This window comes from Cyprinodon variegatus, unplaced genomic scaffold (assembly GCF_000732505.1).
Source record: "Cyprinodon variegatus isolate N-32 unplaced genomic scaffold, C_variegatus-1.0 Scaffold68, whole genome shotgun sequence".
Lineage (NCBI taxonomy): Eukaryota > Metazoa > Chordata > Actinopteri > Cyprinodontiformes > Cyprinodontidae > Cyprinodon > Cyprinodon variegatus.
This window is the reverse complement of record NW_015150521.1, coordinates 779,797-797,844: the sequence shown is the minus strand read 5'-3', so window position 1 is coordinate 797,844 and position 18,048 is coordinate 779,797. Positions and strand designations below refer to the sequence as shown.

The following is an 18,048-nucleotide window of genomic DNA, read 5'->3' as shown; positions in this document are numbered from 1 at the left end:
TTTGCGAACTCTCCTGGAAGTGATGTTGAAATGACTCTGACTCATGTGGCCTTTGTAAGCTGTACACAAATGTTGTTTATTAGTAACAAAGTCCATAATACTTAGTTTGGCAGACAATCTGCTGATGCCCTTAAATGCTCCATCACACCAGGTTCCCAGCTGCAGATGTTAGAGCAGCTGCTGAGGTAAGGCTGCCACCTTGTGGTGAGATTGAAGAGCGACTTAGAAAAGGTAAAGTGCCTGTTCTGATTGACACTGAACAGATGCCTTTTTTCTTGCCTTTGGCTGATTTCTTAAAAAGGTATCGACAAAGATTACTTTCATTAATATGCATAGATCTAAAAAAAAAAATATATATATATACATATATTGTTCACCCAAAGCAATTGGGTAAAATTAAATGTGTGAAAATATGTATATTCTACTATATATGTGTATGCATATATGTACAAATACACATAATGCTATGCAGAAATAGATTTTAAGTGTGAGAAATCTACTTTTATAAGTCTTTAAAATTATTATTAGAATTTATGTTGCATTCTAATAAAACGCCTTTAGCATGAATAGTAAGAAAGCTTACATTTCAAGCCAGTCAACATGTTACCATCTTACCTGTTTGATGCTATGTGTGAGATGTTCCACACTGCAGTGATTTAAAAGTTCTTTATTTAATCTTTTTTTTTTTTAAGCCACCTTTCCTGCCATCTGCTCTAAAAGCTCTGGATCTGTACAAATATGTCTTTATATTCAATCTGAATCCATATACTGAATCCATAAATATGTATCCTGAAATAAAATATTTAACCGTTTTGGACTTCTCAGGACAAAATATTCACACGATTCAGATGAAAAATTATTTTAATTCTCAAGATGATAAAAATAATTTGTGAACTCTGTAAACCATTGCATAACTGTAGTGTAACATTTTTAACAAGTGTTAACAAACTATTAATACACTACAGATAATGTGATACACAATCTTCAATGTAGAAAAAAAAAACATCTAATATTCTAAGACTTGGACCTGCTTTTGTGTTCACAACACAAAAAAATATTAATATACAAACAGAATAATTTCTACAATTATCAGAATAGATTTTCCTACATATCCATACAGCTTGTCACAAAGACGGGACGTATTATAATCTATAAATAATGACTAAATCCACTGACATGAGATGCGGTTTCCTTAGATTTCACACAATCTTCATTAAAATTCCCCATGTTACCCTGAAAAAAAGCAGTTTTTCTTAAATTATCTTATTCTAATAGAAACTTGAAAACTTGCATTTTTTAAGTTCTAATATACTTTATTGAATAGCAGTTCACAACTAAATGCTACATCATAATCAATTAACTGCGCTTCATAATACCTAGACTATTAGTTGAATATCTAATTTAAAACAATACATTCATTAATTCCCAGCTTTGTTATCAAAATAACATGTTGCAAATTTCTAAAAGTACATAAACCAGCTGGTTTAATGTTTAAATTCATTTGACTTCCTACTAATAGTTTTGCTTAATTTGAACAGCTCCATACATTACACTCATAAATGTACAAGATTGCATAAATTTTCTGGCTCCATTTTCATAAAGGTTAAGAAGAAGAAGAACAACAACAACAAAAAAAAAAACAATAGAAAAATGACAAGTAAAGAAACACACATCAAACTATTCCAATGTAGAGTAGAGCTTCATGATACATGGATTAATATTCATATACAAGTCTTCCTATTTGGTGCTTTTTATTAAAACAAAAATAAAGACATTTTGGTGTTAAATACCTCATTCAGAACATAGAATTCGGGTAAATTCAGTGGTTATATATAGCTGGGGTTGTTGATCCTATATGGCAAATACAGACAAAGATTGGCAAGGAAAATGAAATCTAACATTTTTTTTTTTGTTTTTTCAACTCAAACTGCTGAAATAATTTTTATTAACATTTTTTCTTTCAGCTCATACACCCTAAATGCTCTGGACCAGAAGCCGACGCATTGCGGTGCTCCAAAATTATTTTAAGGCACAAAAATTTTGATTCTAATCAAAGATTTATTTTCTGTTAAGTCAATCAAGATGTAATTGTTAAAAGGCACAGATTTATTTGGAATTAATTAGTCTGCTAAGAGATTAAATAAGGGGAAGCGAAAGCTGAATAAACAAACTTATATGGATTTTTTTTAAAGAAAACTTTAAACAGGGCAAGTGGATTTCTTGAAACCAACACCTACAGCAAACCGCAAAAGCAGTTGAGTTAAATTTTTGTCTGTATCTGTCATTGATGCTTCACAATCATTTTCTGTCCTGGGAAAACAGTAAATTTGACCATAAATTCAACAAATAAAAAAAAGAAAACCCCAAAAATCAGAAGATATAGATTCACAAAGAAAGCACCTTACAGTCATTGTATGCCTACCATAACAATCAAAATGCAAATTTACTGATGATGAAGCAAAGTCAAATGGGATTTAATTAACACAGTATTGTAGTGAAGTCCATATGGCCACTTTAGAAGCACATATATCATTTACCAAGACGCTTTTTCATTGCAGACAACAATTAAAACAGACACTGAATTTGCGCTTAAAGTCAGCCAGTAGAGAAAAAACTGTCATAAAACATATTTTGTATGAATTGGACTCATGCATTTTTGAATACATTGTGTATAAACCTGTAACTTTAGATATAAAAGCAAATAACTTTATCTATTAAGGTTCTAGGTGATTTATCTCTTTTATTCAATCAATTTAGACTTCTTTCAGAAGTAAAACATGAAGAGTATTGGTTGGGGATCAATACGAGTCTTTGGTAAAACAAAAAAAAAACAGACACTATTAGACGTCTAAGCAAAACCAAATCCTAGAAAATTTACATACTACTGAAAAAACCCCATTAAACTAGAAATCCATCCAAAAAAAAACAGAGTTTCAGCTGCTCTGAAATGTTTTACCTCGTCTCAGTTTCGTTCAACTGACCTTTGTGCTTTCAACTATTAGAAACGGGTAATGTGGCCAAAGCTGGAGCATTGTTTGAATTCTGTTCAAGGGTTGATTTTTCTCTTTACAGTGCACGCCATCAGGACAGCTACTAAACACCACTTTGGTTCATTTTGACATTTTTCACACAAGACATCTTTAGCATTGCTGGCTTCACAGACAAAACAAAATAGACCAAAGGACTCTGCGAATTAGCTGCACTGTACACCTCTATCAGAAATATGATTCAATTTAATAAAAAAAAAAAAAAAATCTATAGCAGTACAGGTCAATGACATCATTTTGTATGATTTACAAAAGTACTAAAATCTTTTTCTCAAGTGGGTTTACAAACGATCAAAGTATTAAGATACATAAGAGAATCTCATAGGTAATGAAATCTGATTGGATGAACAACATTCAAACATCTAAATGTATAAGAAGAAACTACATTAATACCTTTTCCAGTAGCAGCGAAGCTTGCAGAAGTAATTAAGCCTTAATTACATTATATAAGTTAATACAAATATCCTGGCAGTGTGAAACAGTGCAGACATTTTAAGTACTTTTTAACTAGGTGGTTGCTATATCGCATAACATGCAATACCAGATGTGTTTAGTCTGCCTTATATGCTATAATATGACCATTAAAAATGCTCAAATGTGATAAAGTTTATGATTTTTTTCCTCTGAGTTGCTTAATTGTCATTTGTGAGAATGTAAACAATGCGTTATCCCATATTCATAAGTAGCAAAAGGTTTACTATAAGATACATTTTTTTCTACTGAAATTAAAGCAGGAATAAAAAGTTTTTCCTTTTTTTTTTAAGATTTTCATTTTACACAGTAGAAGGTCCTTTTTTTTGTTAGAGGAACTCAAGCAAAACTCCTATGCAAAATCCAGCTCATGATCCGACTATAAATTCTTCATATTCTACAGAAATCTTCCAAAACAAAAACATGTAAAAGCATTTTTGCTAATTTACTGTACAAATTTGAACGTGCCCTTAAGTTTGCATACTCCCAAATGTAAAAACCTAATTCCAGAGAGTGAAGCTGCATCAAAAGAGCACCACAACAGAAGAATGAGCTGCTGGCTAGTTAAGATGGAGGACAGAATGGAGTTTTTTTTTTTTTTTTTAAGGGTACAGTCAGGACGCAGGCACTGACAGTTTTAGTTGAAAATGTATTTTCTATTCCTTCTCTGCAGAAATACTTGCTGGAATTTGGCCAAAAATAATGGAATATACTCTTCTACACATGTATTCACATATGTTGATACTTTTGCAAAGATAAATGCGCAGGAACCTGTGCACAAGCTTCAACTACTTGTGTTTTGAGTTATTATACATAACCTTTATAACTAAGGCACTTTAGAGTCAGAGGCCGATATGTTCTAGACAAAGTCAAGAGGCTAGATCCCTACAAAAAAAAGAAAATATCACCACTTTAGGCTTATACCAAATACATGCTTCTCTAATGAACAGCTTTGTTTTTAAATGTCTACATAACAATAATTACTGATTGAAAAACAGCCTTTTATATGTAGCATGTGCCTTACTGATATAACGGCTGCTGGTTATGCCTACAATGCAGTTTTAACTTGCACTTAATTGATTAGAATTTATAAATCTAACTACAGTAGAAACTATTAAGTTCTTTTCTATGAAATCTTAATATGCAGAACCATGCTGTGTTTTAACAATATGAAACAAGAAATATTCAACTGTTTCACAGTACACACAGAAGCTTCAGACATTAGCTTATGTAGAAAAACAAAACAAAAGTACAAATCTAGAACATGACAGTAAAAAACACCCACAGAAAAAAGCTTAAAGCAAATTACTATATACCCATTAATAAAGTCCCAGGTTAACAAAGTGCTCTTAATAAGAAATCAGACTTCTTTTCAAACTTAAGTCAAAATAATGCTTGACTGGCTGCATATAAAAAAACCAAATGGTTAAAAATGTATCTATGATTTACCAAAAAGAATTTCATTTGAAGAGGAACAGCTTTAATATTTTTTTTATTAGAAGTTTAATATAGCATTAAATATTTTTTGGTGTTTTTCTAAAGTATAATACTTATTTCTACATCAGGGCTTCAACTAAAATGATGCGTTTAGACATTCGCTCTCAGACTTTTTCGTATTTAAGCATATTCCTCTTCCGTTAAAGAAACATTTGAGTTTTGCCCATTTTATGTTAATATCCCGTCTTCGTTTGTGTGTAGACTCAACATTTAGCTGCAAGTTTTACAATATTTGGTAGATTAATTCTAATAAAAACAATGTTCCAAACTAAATAAGCACTTAAAATAGATCCAATCTGGTTTTTCTAAGTATTTACTGGAAATCTTTAACTACAAAAAATCCATGCTTAATAAACACAAACCCTCACTTGCTTAAGCAAGATCATCTCATCGCTTTTACCTGTTAAACCACATTTTCTATAATATCTGTCAGGTTTGTGACTCACAAATCCTTTTTTGATTGTTTTATGGAACATAATTTACAATTACCCAAAATACAAATACAAAGGTGCCTGATCTATCTGTGGTAGATCTAACTTTCCAGAATTAATGTGAGCGCAAACAGGGATCTAATGTAACATGTGCATAACGTGAGCAAAAAACAAATGAATTCTAGATTATGTAACCTTATTTTTAATACTAGCGGTCTTTGTCAGTCAAACATCATTTTATTCAAATATCATTTAACCACTACAAGAAAATGTGTTGTTTAGAAAATGTAGTATCTATTAGTAGCTTTCCAAAAAGAGCTAATTCTTTAAATAGTACCTTGAGTTACTGTACATCACCACTTTAATATTTCTGTACTACAATAAGGACATTCTGTTTTACTAGGCGCACAGGTTTCACATAGTACATAATGTTGGCAAGGTTGCAGAACAACGCAACGATCATGCTTTTGGCAAACTATACATTTCTTTGACTGAAGCTGATATATTACCTGTTGGGGGAAGAAAAGAACTGGGATCAGCTGCAACCTAGGAAATAAAAGCTCATGCAGATTTTAAAAGAAGAAGCATGCCGGACGACAGACATGGATGTGAGGAACAGCTGGGTAGAAACTATTTTAAAGCTATGCAGTTGCTACAGATGAAATGTGTGAGATCTAGGCTTTCTTACCCCATCTATAAGGTCTAGGTCATTACGTAGCTGACTCTGGATGGAGTGAAGCTTTGACAAGGGGAGCTGCTCAAGCTCGCCGTAGCTACGCAGAAGAGGTGTTCCAGGGCCGCGACAGAGCATATCAAAGTCTCCCTGAAGCTCCTTCAGCTTGCGGTCTGTTTCTTCCCATTTCTGCTCGGCTAGCTGCCGCTCCGCCTCGGCCGTCTTTGCTTGTTCCTTTGCTTCGAGAGCCTCCTTCTGACAAGCTTCGTAGGCCTGGAATGAATGGAGGTTTTTTTTGTTTGACAGCAGAAAAACCTTTTTTCAGTGTCCTAAAAAATTGAAGTTTGTATATACCTGCCTAAAACATGCAAATTCAACCAGAAGAAAGGGTCCCCACCTTAGGAATGGGGAGTCGTTTTGGGTTCTTAGTTAGCCTGCAATACCCGATACTGGTCTATGCCTCCGAACGGGGGGTTGTTAGGGGAAATTGTTAGCTTGGCTGCCCCTAAAGACCCCCCTTTCAGAGGCATGCTTTCTAAGCCAAAACAAGTTTTTGGGCTACTAGCTCAACCCGAATTCTGACAATTTTAACTGAAAAAGCTTCCTGGGTGGGAAGCAAAAAATCTTCAAACTTGGAAACAAAGTCCAGTGGATTGTTTTTAACATTTTTGGATTGACTGTGACCTGGATGAATTAGAATCTTCACCACTATTACACCTACTTGTTTAACTTGATGCCAGGCCTCCTCCCATTGTTTGATCTTCCTCTTGGCTTCATCCAGCTCTCTAAATAGACGAGCCACATCCGCGCTGCTGGCTGGGGAGGTCAGGCTGCTGAAAACTGGTGATGGACTCGGCGAGAAGCTGCCACTTACAAAGTCCCAAATGTTACTTGCGCCGCCATTCAAACCTAAACGCATATAGAGTATGGTTAAGCTGCTGAAACCTACTGAAGTTTCTAATGCAATCAAATGCTCGTAAGTTTTACAAAAAATCTGAATGCAACCAGCTTACCCAGGGAGTTCTGGGAGGTTGGTGTTCCCAGTAAGCCATGTTCTTGCTTGGCGAGCATGTTTGAAGCCTGACTTTGCTGGGAAACTGTCCCAGAAAGCAACGACTGTGACAGGGACTGGGAGAGGGAGCTTAGCGGGGAGGTGGAGAGCGATGATGAGGAATTAAACGAGGATGAGCGCGCCAGAGATCCTGGAATGTTGACAGGAGCAGATCCACCAAGCACCCTGTGACCTGAAGGGGGGAAAAAAAAAAAAAAAAAAAAAAGCTGATGTCTTCGTAACCAACAGCTGAGAGATTGCTTTTATAGATGTGACTTACTTGTCAGTCCTAAGCTTCCCTCTTGCTCCTCTAATTCTTTTTCAAGAGAGGCGACGTTGATATCACTAAACTTGAGGTCCAGCGCCGACCCTGATCGTAAACGAGATTAATCAGATTTGACATTTTACAACAAAAAGCAGCAATAGTTCCCAGCCTTTTGGTTTGACACACACTGACCTATGACAGACTCCACAGTGTTGCTCCCTGGATAGAACGGGGTCGCTTTTGCGTTCATCGTCGATAAGGTTGTGGGTGAAGAGCTTTCAGAGCCAATACTAGAGGCCAAGCTGGATGTTATGCTGGAGGTAAAACCTGATGCCAAAGGGTTCCCCACAGAGAAAACGCTGTTTTGTGTCTGACAAAGAAAGCAGAGATGTTATCAAGCTCTTGAGTAAAATCCTTCTAAGAAAATATAGAAACACAGAACACGTTCAAACCTGCTTTTCTTGGTCCAACAGTTTGTGATCCATATGTCCCTTGATTTTAATCTACAACAGAAGACACAAAAGTAGAAAATCTTAACAAGGAATGACGTCATCTGAACAGTTAAGAGTTCATTAAGTGACAATTTTTTTATACTGTGCAACGGGTAAAGAACATCTGTGTCTTTATTCCGGTCTTTTAGTTTATACCAATAAACAGATTGTAAATGTTAAAACCTCTGCTCTCTTTTTGGTGCTTGCATTTTTATGCAAATAAAAAATTAGACAATTTTAGCCCAGTTTAAAAACAAAACCATGACTTATCAGCTCCCACAGAAAAAAATATCACCAACAAATACTGCTTCGATTACATTTCTGAAATGTAAGAACTTAGGTGAGATACCTATACTATTATAAAACTTGAAATCCAACAGGCTATAATGGTCAAGATTAGATAGCTTAAAGGTATGAAAGAGGATTCTGTGGTGGAAGATATGTCCAATGGCTGTTTGTGTATTTTCGAATTGTGCGCGTGCATCAGTGCCCCCACATTTGCAAAAGTTCTCTACACTGGAAACGCCTCGCCCGTAATTTTGAATTTTACCAAGAGAGGCAGCAATTCCAATTTATATTCCAGGATGCACCTAGTCAGCAGGAAATCTCCTTAAGAAGAAGAGGTTTCTGCCGACGTTATCACAGCAAGTTATATTTACAATTTGTTAATGTGTTTTTGCTGCTGCTGCAACAACTTACTTTGGGATTTCAAATGGCAAACTCTGCGGTGAATATGTTTTTTTTTTTTTTTTTTATAAAAACGTATAAAAAAAACTGCATGTTATTGTTGAAGTGCTTAGCCGGCGCTCCATTTTGTATATTTAAATTAAACACAGCAGTACGCTTGAAAATAACTCTGGTTAAACTTTTACCAATGTAGATATGTTATACATCGCTAGAAAGCTTAAATTCTCCACAATTCAACCGCCATTCATTTTATGGACACCATAAGACACAATTTATTAAGATATAGCAAAATGTTAAATTTCGGGACGGTATGGAGGGGGGCCATTCAAAATGGACCTTCCCAGTCCAACGCCAGCCGAATGGCAGCCCACTTCCCTGCAACTCCCAGAAAATACCCTCAAACTTCCACCCACTGGAGTAACCACCTTATTCTCCTGGCCGTGCATTTTTTCACTCTGGCTCCACCCTTTCACTGAATCACAGGACCTGACCAGGAGATGACGCTTCTCTTTAGATCTTAATGTCCACAAATCATGATAAAGATTTATGTGTAAAAAGGAATTGTAGGGGACCAGCCAAGGCCCCATCAAGGAAATTGGGGATATTTAAAAATGGTTACTACTGCAAGTGCAAGAATACCATCCATTAATCAAGTCATTTTAGATTAATCTGGACACTTATGTTTTGGGGAAAATCCTCTTTAATATCTTTAAGCTATTAAATTAAAAAGACAGCAGAAAAAAATAATGTAAAAATAAAGCTGAGTTGTAATAAAAAGTGTCCTAAAATGGTAGATTTCTATCCTTTCTAGATCTGAACAGAGCAGTTCTGTGTACCTGATCCTCACGTTCAAAGCCGGGAGCTTTGGGATAGTTAGACGTCAGAGATGAGACAGTGGATGTGGTGGACTCTGAACATAAACTACTATTAGTAAGGGTTATTGGCCTGCTGATGGATCCCACTGGGGATAACAAACTGTCGCTTCCTGAGCTTGGTGTTACAGTGGAGTTACTAGAACATGAAACCTGAGAAAGAAAAGTGCACATGACTTCAACAAAAGGATGATCAAAAATAACAAGTGAAATCAAAACTGCTTTATGAGACAGACAACAAAACTAATGAATGGAATGAAAATCTATAAAACAGATAATGCATAAAGCAAAAACATGTACGAATAAAAATAAAAAAAAGGTAAGTATGATAAATATAAGAAAAACAAAGATAATGAGTAAACAATTTCAATCAGTTAGTTTTGCGATTTGAGGACTAAAATCGGAGGAAACATACATGTCCTACTTGTCCGTTGCTAGTAGTTGCGTTGGTGCTAGGGTTGGCTCCACTGGTCCACTCTGGGATTGGACACTCAGAAAACTGCTGGGAGCCCAGCTGGGACTGTGAACTCGAATGTATTGCTGACAACAATGAGTTCATGGTCTCTTCTGTAGAAGGGATTCCTGAAAAGATCCAAAATGAATCCATCAATCTAAACCATACCTATCAAACTCAGGCTGTCATGGCAACTTATCCAGCCTACATAAGCCAAAATGAGGCATAAGATGCAATACAATAAAATGTTGTTTTTTTTAAGAGTAACAATTAGTTGAATTAATTGTGATTAATTGATAATTGAAATAATTGTTAAACTAATTTAGTAATCAATGAATCATTAACTGGAGAATAGAGACTCTAAAACGCCTTAAAGTGGAAGTTTTCTTGATGGAACATTTAACTATCTGATTAACAATCAATTAATCAAATAAAATTATCAGTAGAATTAACAATTTGCAAAATATTGTAACCCTAGAGTAAAGGAATAATATCAGAGCAGTTTAATACATACAGCGGCGACCAGTTAACAACGCTGAAGTGGCCCATTATACCACCGGAATATGAAACCCCTGATCTAAACCGTCAGTATAACAAGCTGTAGCTCTTTTTACACATTATTTATGAAGCTTCTGCTCTGATAGGATAACATTTGTGACAGAGGTGGTGCATTGGAGCATATATTTGCTTAAAAATAGGAAACAGGAATCGTAAAGTTAGCAAGCTGTCCTTCGAAAAGACAGGGTGCAATATGTTTCACCTTTAATACTCATTTTAGTTTGTTTCCAACCAACAAACAATAAGATAACATTTCAAAAACACATCATGTTTACTTGATGATTAGTAGACATGGCTTATTGTGTGATTCCCATGTTATAATAACCAGGGCCTAATATAACTGTGACACAGGTTTAACACAAAAACATAAAATATATAAGCGCCTTTTTAACTGCAGTTTTAAAGCAGTTTGACTTCCAAAGCAGAGCTGTCATCATTTTTGTTTTATATAGTCTGAAAGTTTAAAAACAAATCTCATAAAAAGAGATTTAGGACAATGGTAATGGCATGAGGAAAGATTTGGATTTTCTTGATAACTGGGTCATAACTAGTTATCATTTCTACTAATGAGAAATTGAATTGCCATTTTGAAATAACACAGTAAGAATTGTAAATTTCTGATATTTAGACTTACTTTCTACATGTGCAAAAGCACAAAATGGTCCTCGGGGACAATATCCTGTTTGTCGTTTGTCATTGCATTTGGTGGATTTGTAGATCTAGAATGAAAAAAACAAAAACATTCTTTGGTCAACGAGACGATAATCTCAAGACTATGTCACAGTGAAAACTCAGTTTAAGAACAACTTTTTTGCAGAATTTAATCCCAAAATCTGGCATTTTAAGGGGTTTCTAAACAAAAAAAAAACCGTCAAAAATGTAAATAATTTTCTAATGAATAGTTAGAACAACTAAACAAGCCTCACTCACTTCTGGGTGAAACTGCTGTTCCGTACGAGAGTGACAATACTGGCAACTGTCTCCACTGTCACATTTTGAAGGCTCGCCCCATTCGTCACCATGTTTTACATTAGGGCAAGGAGTTGACCTGCATGCAAAGAATTAAAAACATGTTAACACTTTAAAGAAGGGATGCATCACATTTTTTTTTAATACTACTGCCCAACAGCTCACCGGTACTTGAACTTCCTTGGATTTCGCCTTCGATCCCTACTGTTGTGGTAATGGGGACACGCGTAGCCTTGTCTACATAGTCTTGGCGGCTTAGTACACTGATCTGTTTTATAATTGGCTAGCACGAAGTTGGTATCTGTAAAGTAAGAAAAAAAAACCTTTAACGTTATATTTCTAATCTTATTAAGCAAACAATCAAATAGGTTGGCTCCTTTCCAACTAGAGAACATTTGCAATCTTCTTCAAACTCACCTTTCCAGCGTGGATCTTCAGTCAGCGTTTTCTCAATCATAGCTTGACTGGCCAAAACACCGGGCTGCAAATCAGGGATGCCTTCCCCAGACCCCAACTGGCCGTTCTGGAGGGCCTCTTGTGCTTGGATCTCTCTGTGAACAAAGAGAAAACAAACTTATTTCATGCTTATTTCTAAAGAGAGAAGATCCTAAAACCACTGTAATATTTAACATGAAAAAACAAACAAAAACAAATATATATATATTATTTTTTACCATAAATAATAAAAACAAAAAGATATAATTTTATGGCCTTACTTATTCCTAAAAGGTTTATTATATGCGTTTTCAAGATTCATTGTGAAGCTCTGACCTAAGGCTGAAACAACTAATCCGATTGTGATTAATCAATTATTGAAATAATCATCAAATAATTTAGTAATCGATTAATCTTTAACTGGAAAATAGACTCTAAAACATGCCTTTATCTGACAGAGTGACCCATTTAGATCAGTAATTATACCAAAAAATAAAAAATAAATAAACTTTTTTCATATGTCAATATGTTCTGTCCAGAACAAGCCTATCCAGATACCAGGTGAAACTTAGTTTCACCAGGTTTTCTTTTGTAAAAAATCCTGCTTAAGGAACCTTTTTCTCTCCGATTATTAATTGATTTCCAAACTAATCGTTAGTTGCAGCCCTATTCTGTGCACAAACCAATGCAGACATAAGAGAAGGGTTTGCTTTTCACATCACCTGATATCATAGACTGGAGGTCGGAGATCATGTGGTCCATGAGCAAAAGCACAGTGGAGGCCATTCTTCACACAATGCCCCCGAGCATCCGTCTCATGTATACAAGTGCCAGTCTTGTAATATCTTAGATGGTACTTGCGCTCTGTGTCACCAGTGGTGCGGTGTAAATAAGGGCAGCTAAGAAAACAAGAGAACAGAAAATGGAGATATTTGATTAAATGAAACAATCTTCATTAGATTAATGTTATTTCAAATACAGCTGGGTTTAGATTTGATCATCTCCATAGTGTAACTGCAAAAACAAGCCTGTAGCCTTAATTATGCATGATTTGTCAGGATAATTACATAATAAGATATATAGCACATCTTCATGGTTGCAAGAAGCTGCTCTAGTTGCAGACATTTTTTTTTATATACAGACGGCCCTTTAATGCTCTGAAAATGTGTGACCAGCAAGCTTCTTGAAAAAAAAAATAATTTTCCTTTCTTGAGCTGGAGTTGCCATAGCAACACACAAGGTCATACAAAAATAGCTTTTATTACAGAGGAACTGTAAGGATTGCTGCATACTGTACATGTTTCTTTAGTGAGATTTAATCAATGTGGTATTGTTTATAAGTCACACGACAAAGCTGGATTATTTGGCGAGAAACCGTCAGCCCTTCTACCATTTCTTATAAAAGTGTATTTGTATCAGATAATAATTTTACATTTTCTAAATTCTTAAATAAGGCTTCAGTAATTGTTTCCATCCATTCTAAAAAAAAATGCACAGAAATGCTAGTTGTTTTGTTTCAAAAGGAGCATATTCACTGAAAATAAGGTTTTTCATGTTAAATGCAGAATAAATGGATTTTTTTTGCACAGATTTGGCTTGATTACTCCTCTAACTCCTCTAACGTTTTAAACTCTATATACTTCAGTTAATAATCATTATATTACTTAATCAGTTGCCAATTATTGAAATATTTGATTAACCCACCTAATATAATCGCTTTAGTACTTCTGAAACTACTTCAAAGACACTTACTTGTACTTTTCAGAAATGAAAAAGTATTTTCATACACTGCTTAAATATTCTTCATTATCAGTTTGAAAATAAGTGGACAAAGGTGACATCATAACATTTTTTGTAAGTGTACCTTTAATCGTGATTTACTTTTTACCAGAATACAGTTTGACAATTATTTTTCCTGTTTTCTAAATGAGAAAGGCTTATTGCTAAAGTCTGATATTCACAAACTGTTTAATGTACCTATATAAATACTTTAATTCGCCTATTACTTAAAGTTTTTAAAGTACTTGCTGATCTGATGCAGTAGCTTGTACTTAATTAGCCCTCAGGGTAAAATATTCCAGTGTTCAAAATGAGAACATCTGTAATAAAACTAAAATTGTGACTTAAACTAAAAAAAAAAAAAAAAACAATATGTAAGAAACATTTTTAAAGCATAATGTTCTATGTATAAGTTTTAAATAAGAAAAGTATTAAATTCTACAGAAAGGAACATGACATATTAGCCATAGAGAAATATTAAAAAGTAATTAACTACCTTTTTGTTCCTCTAAAAACATCTATAAAACATAAAATGGTAACACATCCATTGCAGATTATTTTATTTTTTAAAGCAGATATATGTGACTTACTGTCACAACTTTTTCAGATTTCAATAAGTAAAGAAGAACATAACCCCAGAATTTCATCTTCTCTTAATGTAGACAGTGGTTGATATACCAACATATACAATAGTCATTAAGCCCCACTCCCACAGACTGACACTATGGGTCCCTAAGCAAAAACCCTTAACCCCACACTGCTCCCCGGGGGCCGCACAATGACAGCCCACAGCTCCCCAAGGGGATGGGTTAAATGCAGAAATTTTATTTTGTTTCTCTGTACTTGTGACAGTGTAATGACAATAAAAAAAAGCTGAAAAATACGTTTTTTTTAATGTTACTCAATGAGAAGGTTTTCTGAACTCCACTTGTACTTACATCTCCCAAAACTCCAGCTTTAAAGTCATATATTGAAGCCATGGCCACATTAGTTAATTTAGACAGGGCTGTCAACTTTCACCCATTGGGAGTGAGACTCACCCATCTCACTGTCTTCACACACTCTCACTCCATATTCCCAATTTCTCACACTAAAAAAATGACATTAAAACTCAACTCTGTTCCACTTATGTATATGTATAAAAATACCATGCTGATCAAAATCCAGTCCACGTTTTAATACAACCTTACTGCTAACACACAAGGACCATGTTTTGCTCATAAGTTTAATAGGGCAATTATTGCTCAGCCTAGTGCATTTAGGAGTAATTAAACCAACACAAAAAACACAAGAAAAAAAAACATTGCATTTTATTTTTTAAAAGATCAACCACCCAAGAAAAGACCAACCACACTCAGAGAGGGTGTGCAGAACAACTCATTTATCCTGGATTCATAGAGGAGAAACCACAGGGATGTTCTTCTTTTATCATTACTTATCTTATTAATTTATCTTTATTTTGGTCCATTGAATATGTTTAAAAATGTAATTTCCATCACACATTTCAAATGAAACATCCAGAGAAGTGCCGTCTCCTGTCATTGTTTAGCAGTTTTGTAAATTGTAAGATTGATTGTAATTAATAATATAATGAAGATTCTTAATCCTTAGCCTATTACCAAATACTCATACACAGTGTAGTTTGCATAGGTTTCAATTGCACTGGTTCCTATATCAGTGCCAGTAATCCAGTACTTATAAGTTCTCCATTGTTTAATATACTTGAACTGCAGAGAATTATTAATTAACAAAGTTAAGTATATTTAAGATGCAAGTATTTTAGCAGAGCCCATTCTGCTTTATTTAAATTCTCTAAAAAACACCAGAATGTAGAAAATAATGTATATTGTGAGAAAAATGTTAGACATAACTACAGATCACTTATTGTTACTCAGTAACATTTACTGTGTTATAAAAAAAAATCCATATTTTGCCACTTTGTTTCAGTTAAATCCTCTGAAAACCTCCAACCTTTAGCTGCACCTCATCTTACCCTGACAGGAAACTATTTCAAAATCTCACCCCAAGGTTTGGTTAAAAGTTGGCAATCCTGTGTAGGATATGTCACTGATACATGTGAGATACTTTGCATTTATTGTAACTGTATTGTAAGACTTACTCATCTCCATCAGGGCAGATGCCTGTGGTCTCATCGTATTTCGTGCAGTAGACGTCGGGGCTGTAGTTAAAGGTCCCGTCTCTTCTTCTGATAGGTCGTCTTCGGCGTTGGTTTAGAAAATGCCAATGAAAGCAAGTAAAGGGTCTGTGCTGCGTACACTTGTGCTGGAGGAACAACGGGCACTGCTCCGTCCTGAACTCCTTCAAGTAGCTGCAACATGGAAGAAACACAAAGCAGCGCCGTTAGCTGGGCTTAAAAACGTCTCTCCGGTTAGCAACGAGCGGACAAAAGCAAAAGGAAAAGCACGGCGACGCGTCGTGTCTCGCTGTAGATTACTATAGAGTATACACTGACTCCCCGAATTCTGGACGCTAACTACGCCCTACTTTTTACGTAACGGTTGTTCACAACATCCGAACGTCCGCCTATAACTGTGCGTAGAAAGAAGGAACTTGAAATAAGGCCGAGCTATTTACAAGCAGAATGTGAGGGAGTTCCTGGCTAATTATTTAGCTAACCAAAAACTCTGCATAGTTTTAATTACACGATTCAAATATATTCTGTGGCGAAACCACCTAAAAACGGACTATCGTAAACAAAGCAAATGGAGACGTTCCTCTTTCGCTTGACGCTGGTGTTGTTAGCAGTCGTTGTAACGTAAGGCAGTCACAAAGCCAGGAAAAGCACCATGTTTTAACGCACATACGAGAGTTGAGGAATAGCAGGCGTGCAGACGCATAAAGCTGCACGAGCGGTTGGCATTTTTGAAATTAATTGTTTTTCCGAATACTTCGCAGCGGCGTTACTCACGTATAGTGGGTAGGTTTCTCGGTTTGAGGAGACGCATTGGCCGCCGTTTTCGAAACCGACGGCATTTTCAGTCAAAACAATGAAGTGCGCATGCGCGGGGATCTGTTGCTCCTCTGTAGGCACGTCCGCCTGCACGACAACACTGGGAGCGCGGAAAAAACAAACTTTGACTCATTACATCCCAACATGAGTGTCAAAATGCAAAAATAAATAAATAATAATAACTAAATAAATAAATATAATAATAATAGTAAAAACTGTCAGAATTGTAAATTTACAGTCATTTTTACTATTTTTCCAAGGCTGCACTTTAAAAAAGATGAAATTGTCCATAGAGCTGTTCCAAACGAAATTTCTTTTTGTTTTACACTTGTGTAAACAAAATGACAGATATAATCCAAGTCTAAATAAATATTTGGAGATATTTATTAGGATATTAAAGGCAAGATTAGGCTGGAAAAAACATGGAAAATAGAGAAAACTAAATTAGTATTTTCAATTGAGCCTTGATCAAACCATATTTTGTTTTTCCAGAAACCTCTGACGGTATTTGAAATGTGTTCTCAATGGAAAAGTTTCATCTTTATTAGTTTTTTAAACCGTGGTTAAACAGATTATTCATTAATAAACAAAACGTTTAGCTGTTTAGTGTTCAATTTTAAGCATTAATCCAGATAAATAATTCCATTTTATCATTTTTTTTTTTTGGTAATTCACATCTTGATTTGATGAAAAATAATACCCCCAAAAGTTTTATATTCTACTTTTAAGGGCTGACCTACTTGGTAGCACTGATGCCTTGCAGCAAGAGGGTTCTGAGGGTTTGAACTCCAACCTGGGTCCTATCTGTATGGGGTATGGATGTTTATGATTCCAAAAACATTACCTTTATTTTAGCTGATATGAAATGCCTTTTCTAGCTACAAACAGAATGTTAATAAAGCATTAATTTGTGCACTACCAGATTTATGGACAAAAATCAAATGAGGTTTGAATTCAGTGATTTTTTTTTTTACTCTCTTTGTGTGCTTTAATATCCTAGCAATATTCTACATTGTCAACATATCCATCTTTACTGCATATTCAGGACATACCTACATGTATATAGTTTTTCAACAAGTTCAATGCAATTCTTTATTCTGCCTTTATACTTAATAATTCCCTTTTAATTTAAAGCAGATTCCTTCTAATATTTCCTTTTTTGTCATTCTATAGAAAGGTTTACATGTGTTCACATGAATAAATAAATAAATAGAAAACTAAACCTGGACTGAATGTAAAAAAACACCTTGATTTGGTGAATCCTTACACTCTAGGAAATCAACTGCTCAAACGAAGATGACCTCCGTTTTCTGAGCATGAGACCCTCATATTTTTTTTATTTTTTAGGATTCTCTTAGAAACCAGGCTGCAGCTCATGACAGTTCATGTATCACCTC

The 18,048-nt window shown here is 35.0% G+C and overlaps 1 protein-coding gene across 2 annotated transcripts; it reads right to left on the bottom strand.

The window, feature by feature from the left end:
• Nucleotides 1–1,298: 1,298 nt before the first annotated feature.
• On the bottom strand, nucleotides 1,299–16,712 carry unkl (unkempt family zinc finger-like). 2 transcript variants are annotated; one of them, XM_015372055.1, is made up of 16 exons: nucleotides 16,610–16,712; nucleotides 15,800–16,009; nucleotides 12,624–12,800; nucleotides 11,884–12,017; nucleotides 11,632–11,767; nucleotides 11,428–11,545; nucleotides 11,132–11,216; nucleotides 9,901–10,067; nucleotides 9,450–9,638; nucleotides 7,888–7,938; nucleotides 7,628–7,805; nucleotides 7,451–7,540; nucleotides 7,133–7,363; nucleotides 6,841–7,028; nucleotides 6,135–6,392; nucleotides 1,299–5,955 (listed from the first exon to the last, which is right to left on the bottom strand). In XM_015372055.1, exons 1-16 carry the CDS (start codon nucleotides 16,672–16,674, stop codon nucleotides 5,800–5,802), a joined length of 2,433 nt encoding a protein of 810 aa, XP_015227541.1. In that variant the 5' UTR covers nucleotides 16,675–16,712; the 3' UTR covers nucleotides 1,299–5,799. The 2 variants fall into 2 exon arrangements, with proteins under 2 accessions (XP_015227541.1, XP_015227542.1); XM_015372056.1 differs by lacking the exon at nucleotides 9,450–9,638.
• Nucleotides 16,713–18,048: the final 1,336 nt, after the last annotated feature.

Excerpts from the sequence above, each read along its gene's own strand:
- unkl (XM_015372055.1), bottom strand. The coding sequence starts at position 16,674 with ATGCCGTCGGTTTCGAAAACGGCGGCCAATGCGTCTCCTCAAACCGAG. Across the intron at positions 7,806-7,887 it reads TGTTGGACCAAGAAAAGCAG|ACACAAAACAGCGTTTTCTC; the intron begins GTTTGAACGTGT and ends TTTCTTTGTCAG. Across the intron at positions 5,956-6,134 it reads ACCTAGACCTTATAGATGGG|GTAATATATCAGCTTCAGTC; the intron begins GTAAGAAAGCCT and ends TTCCCCCAACAG.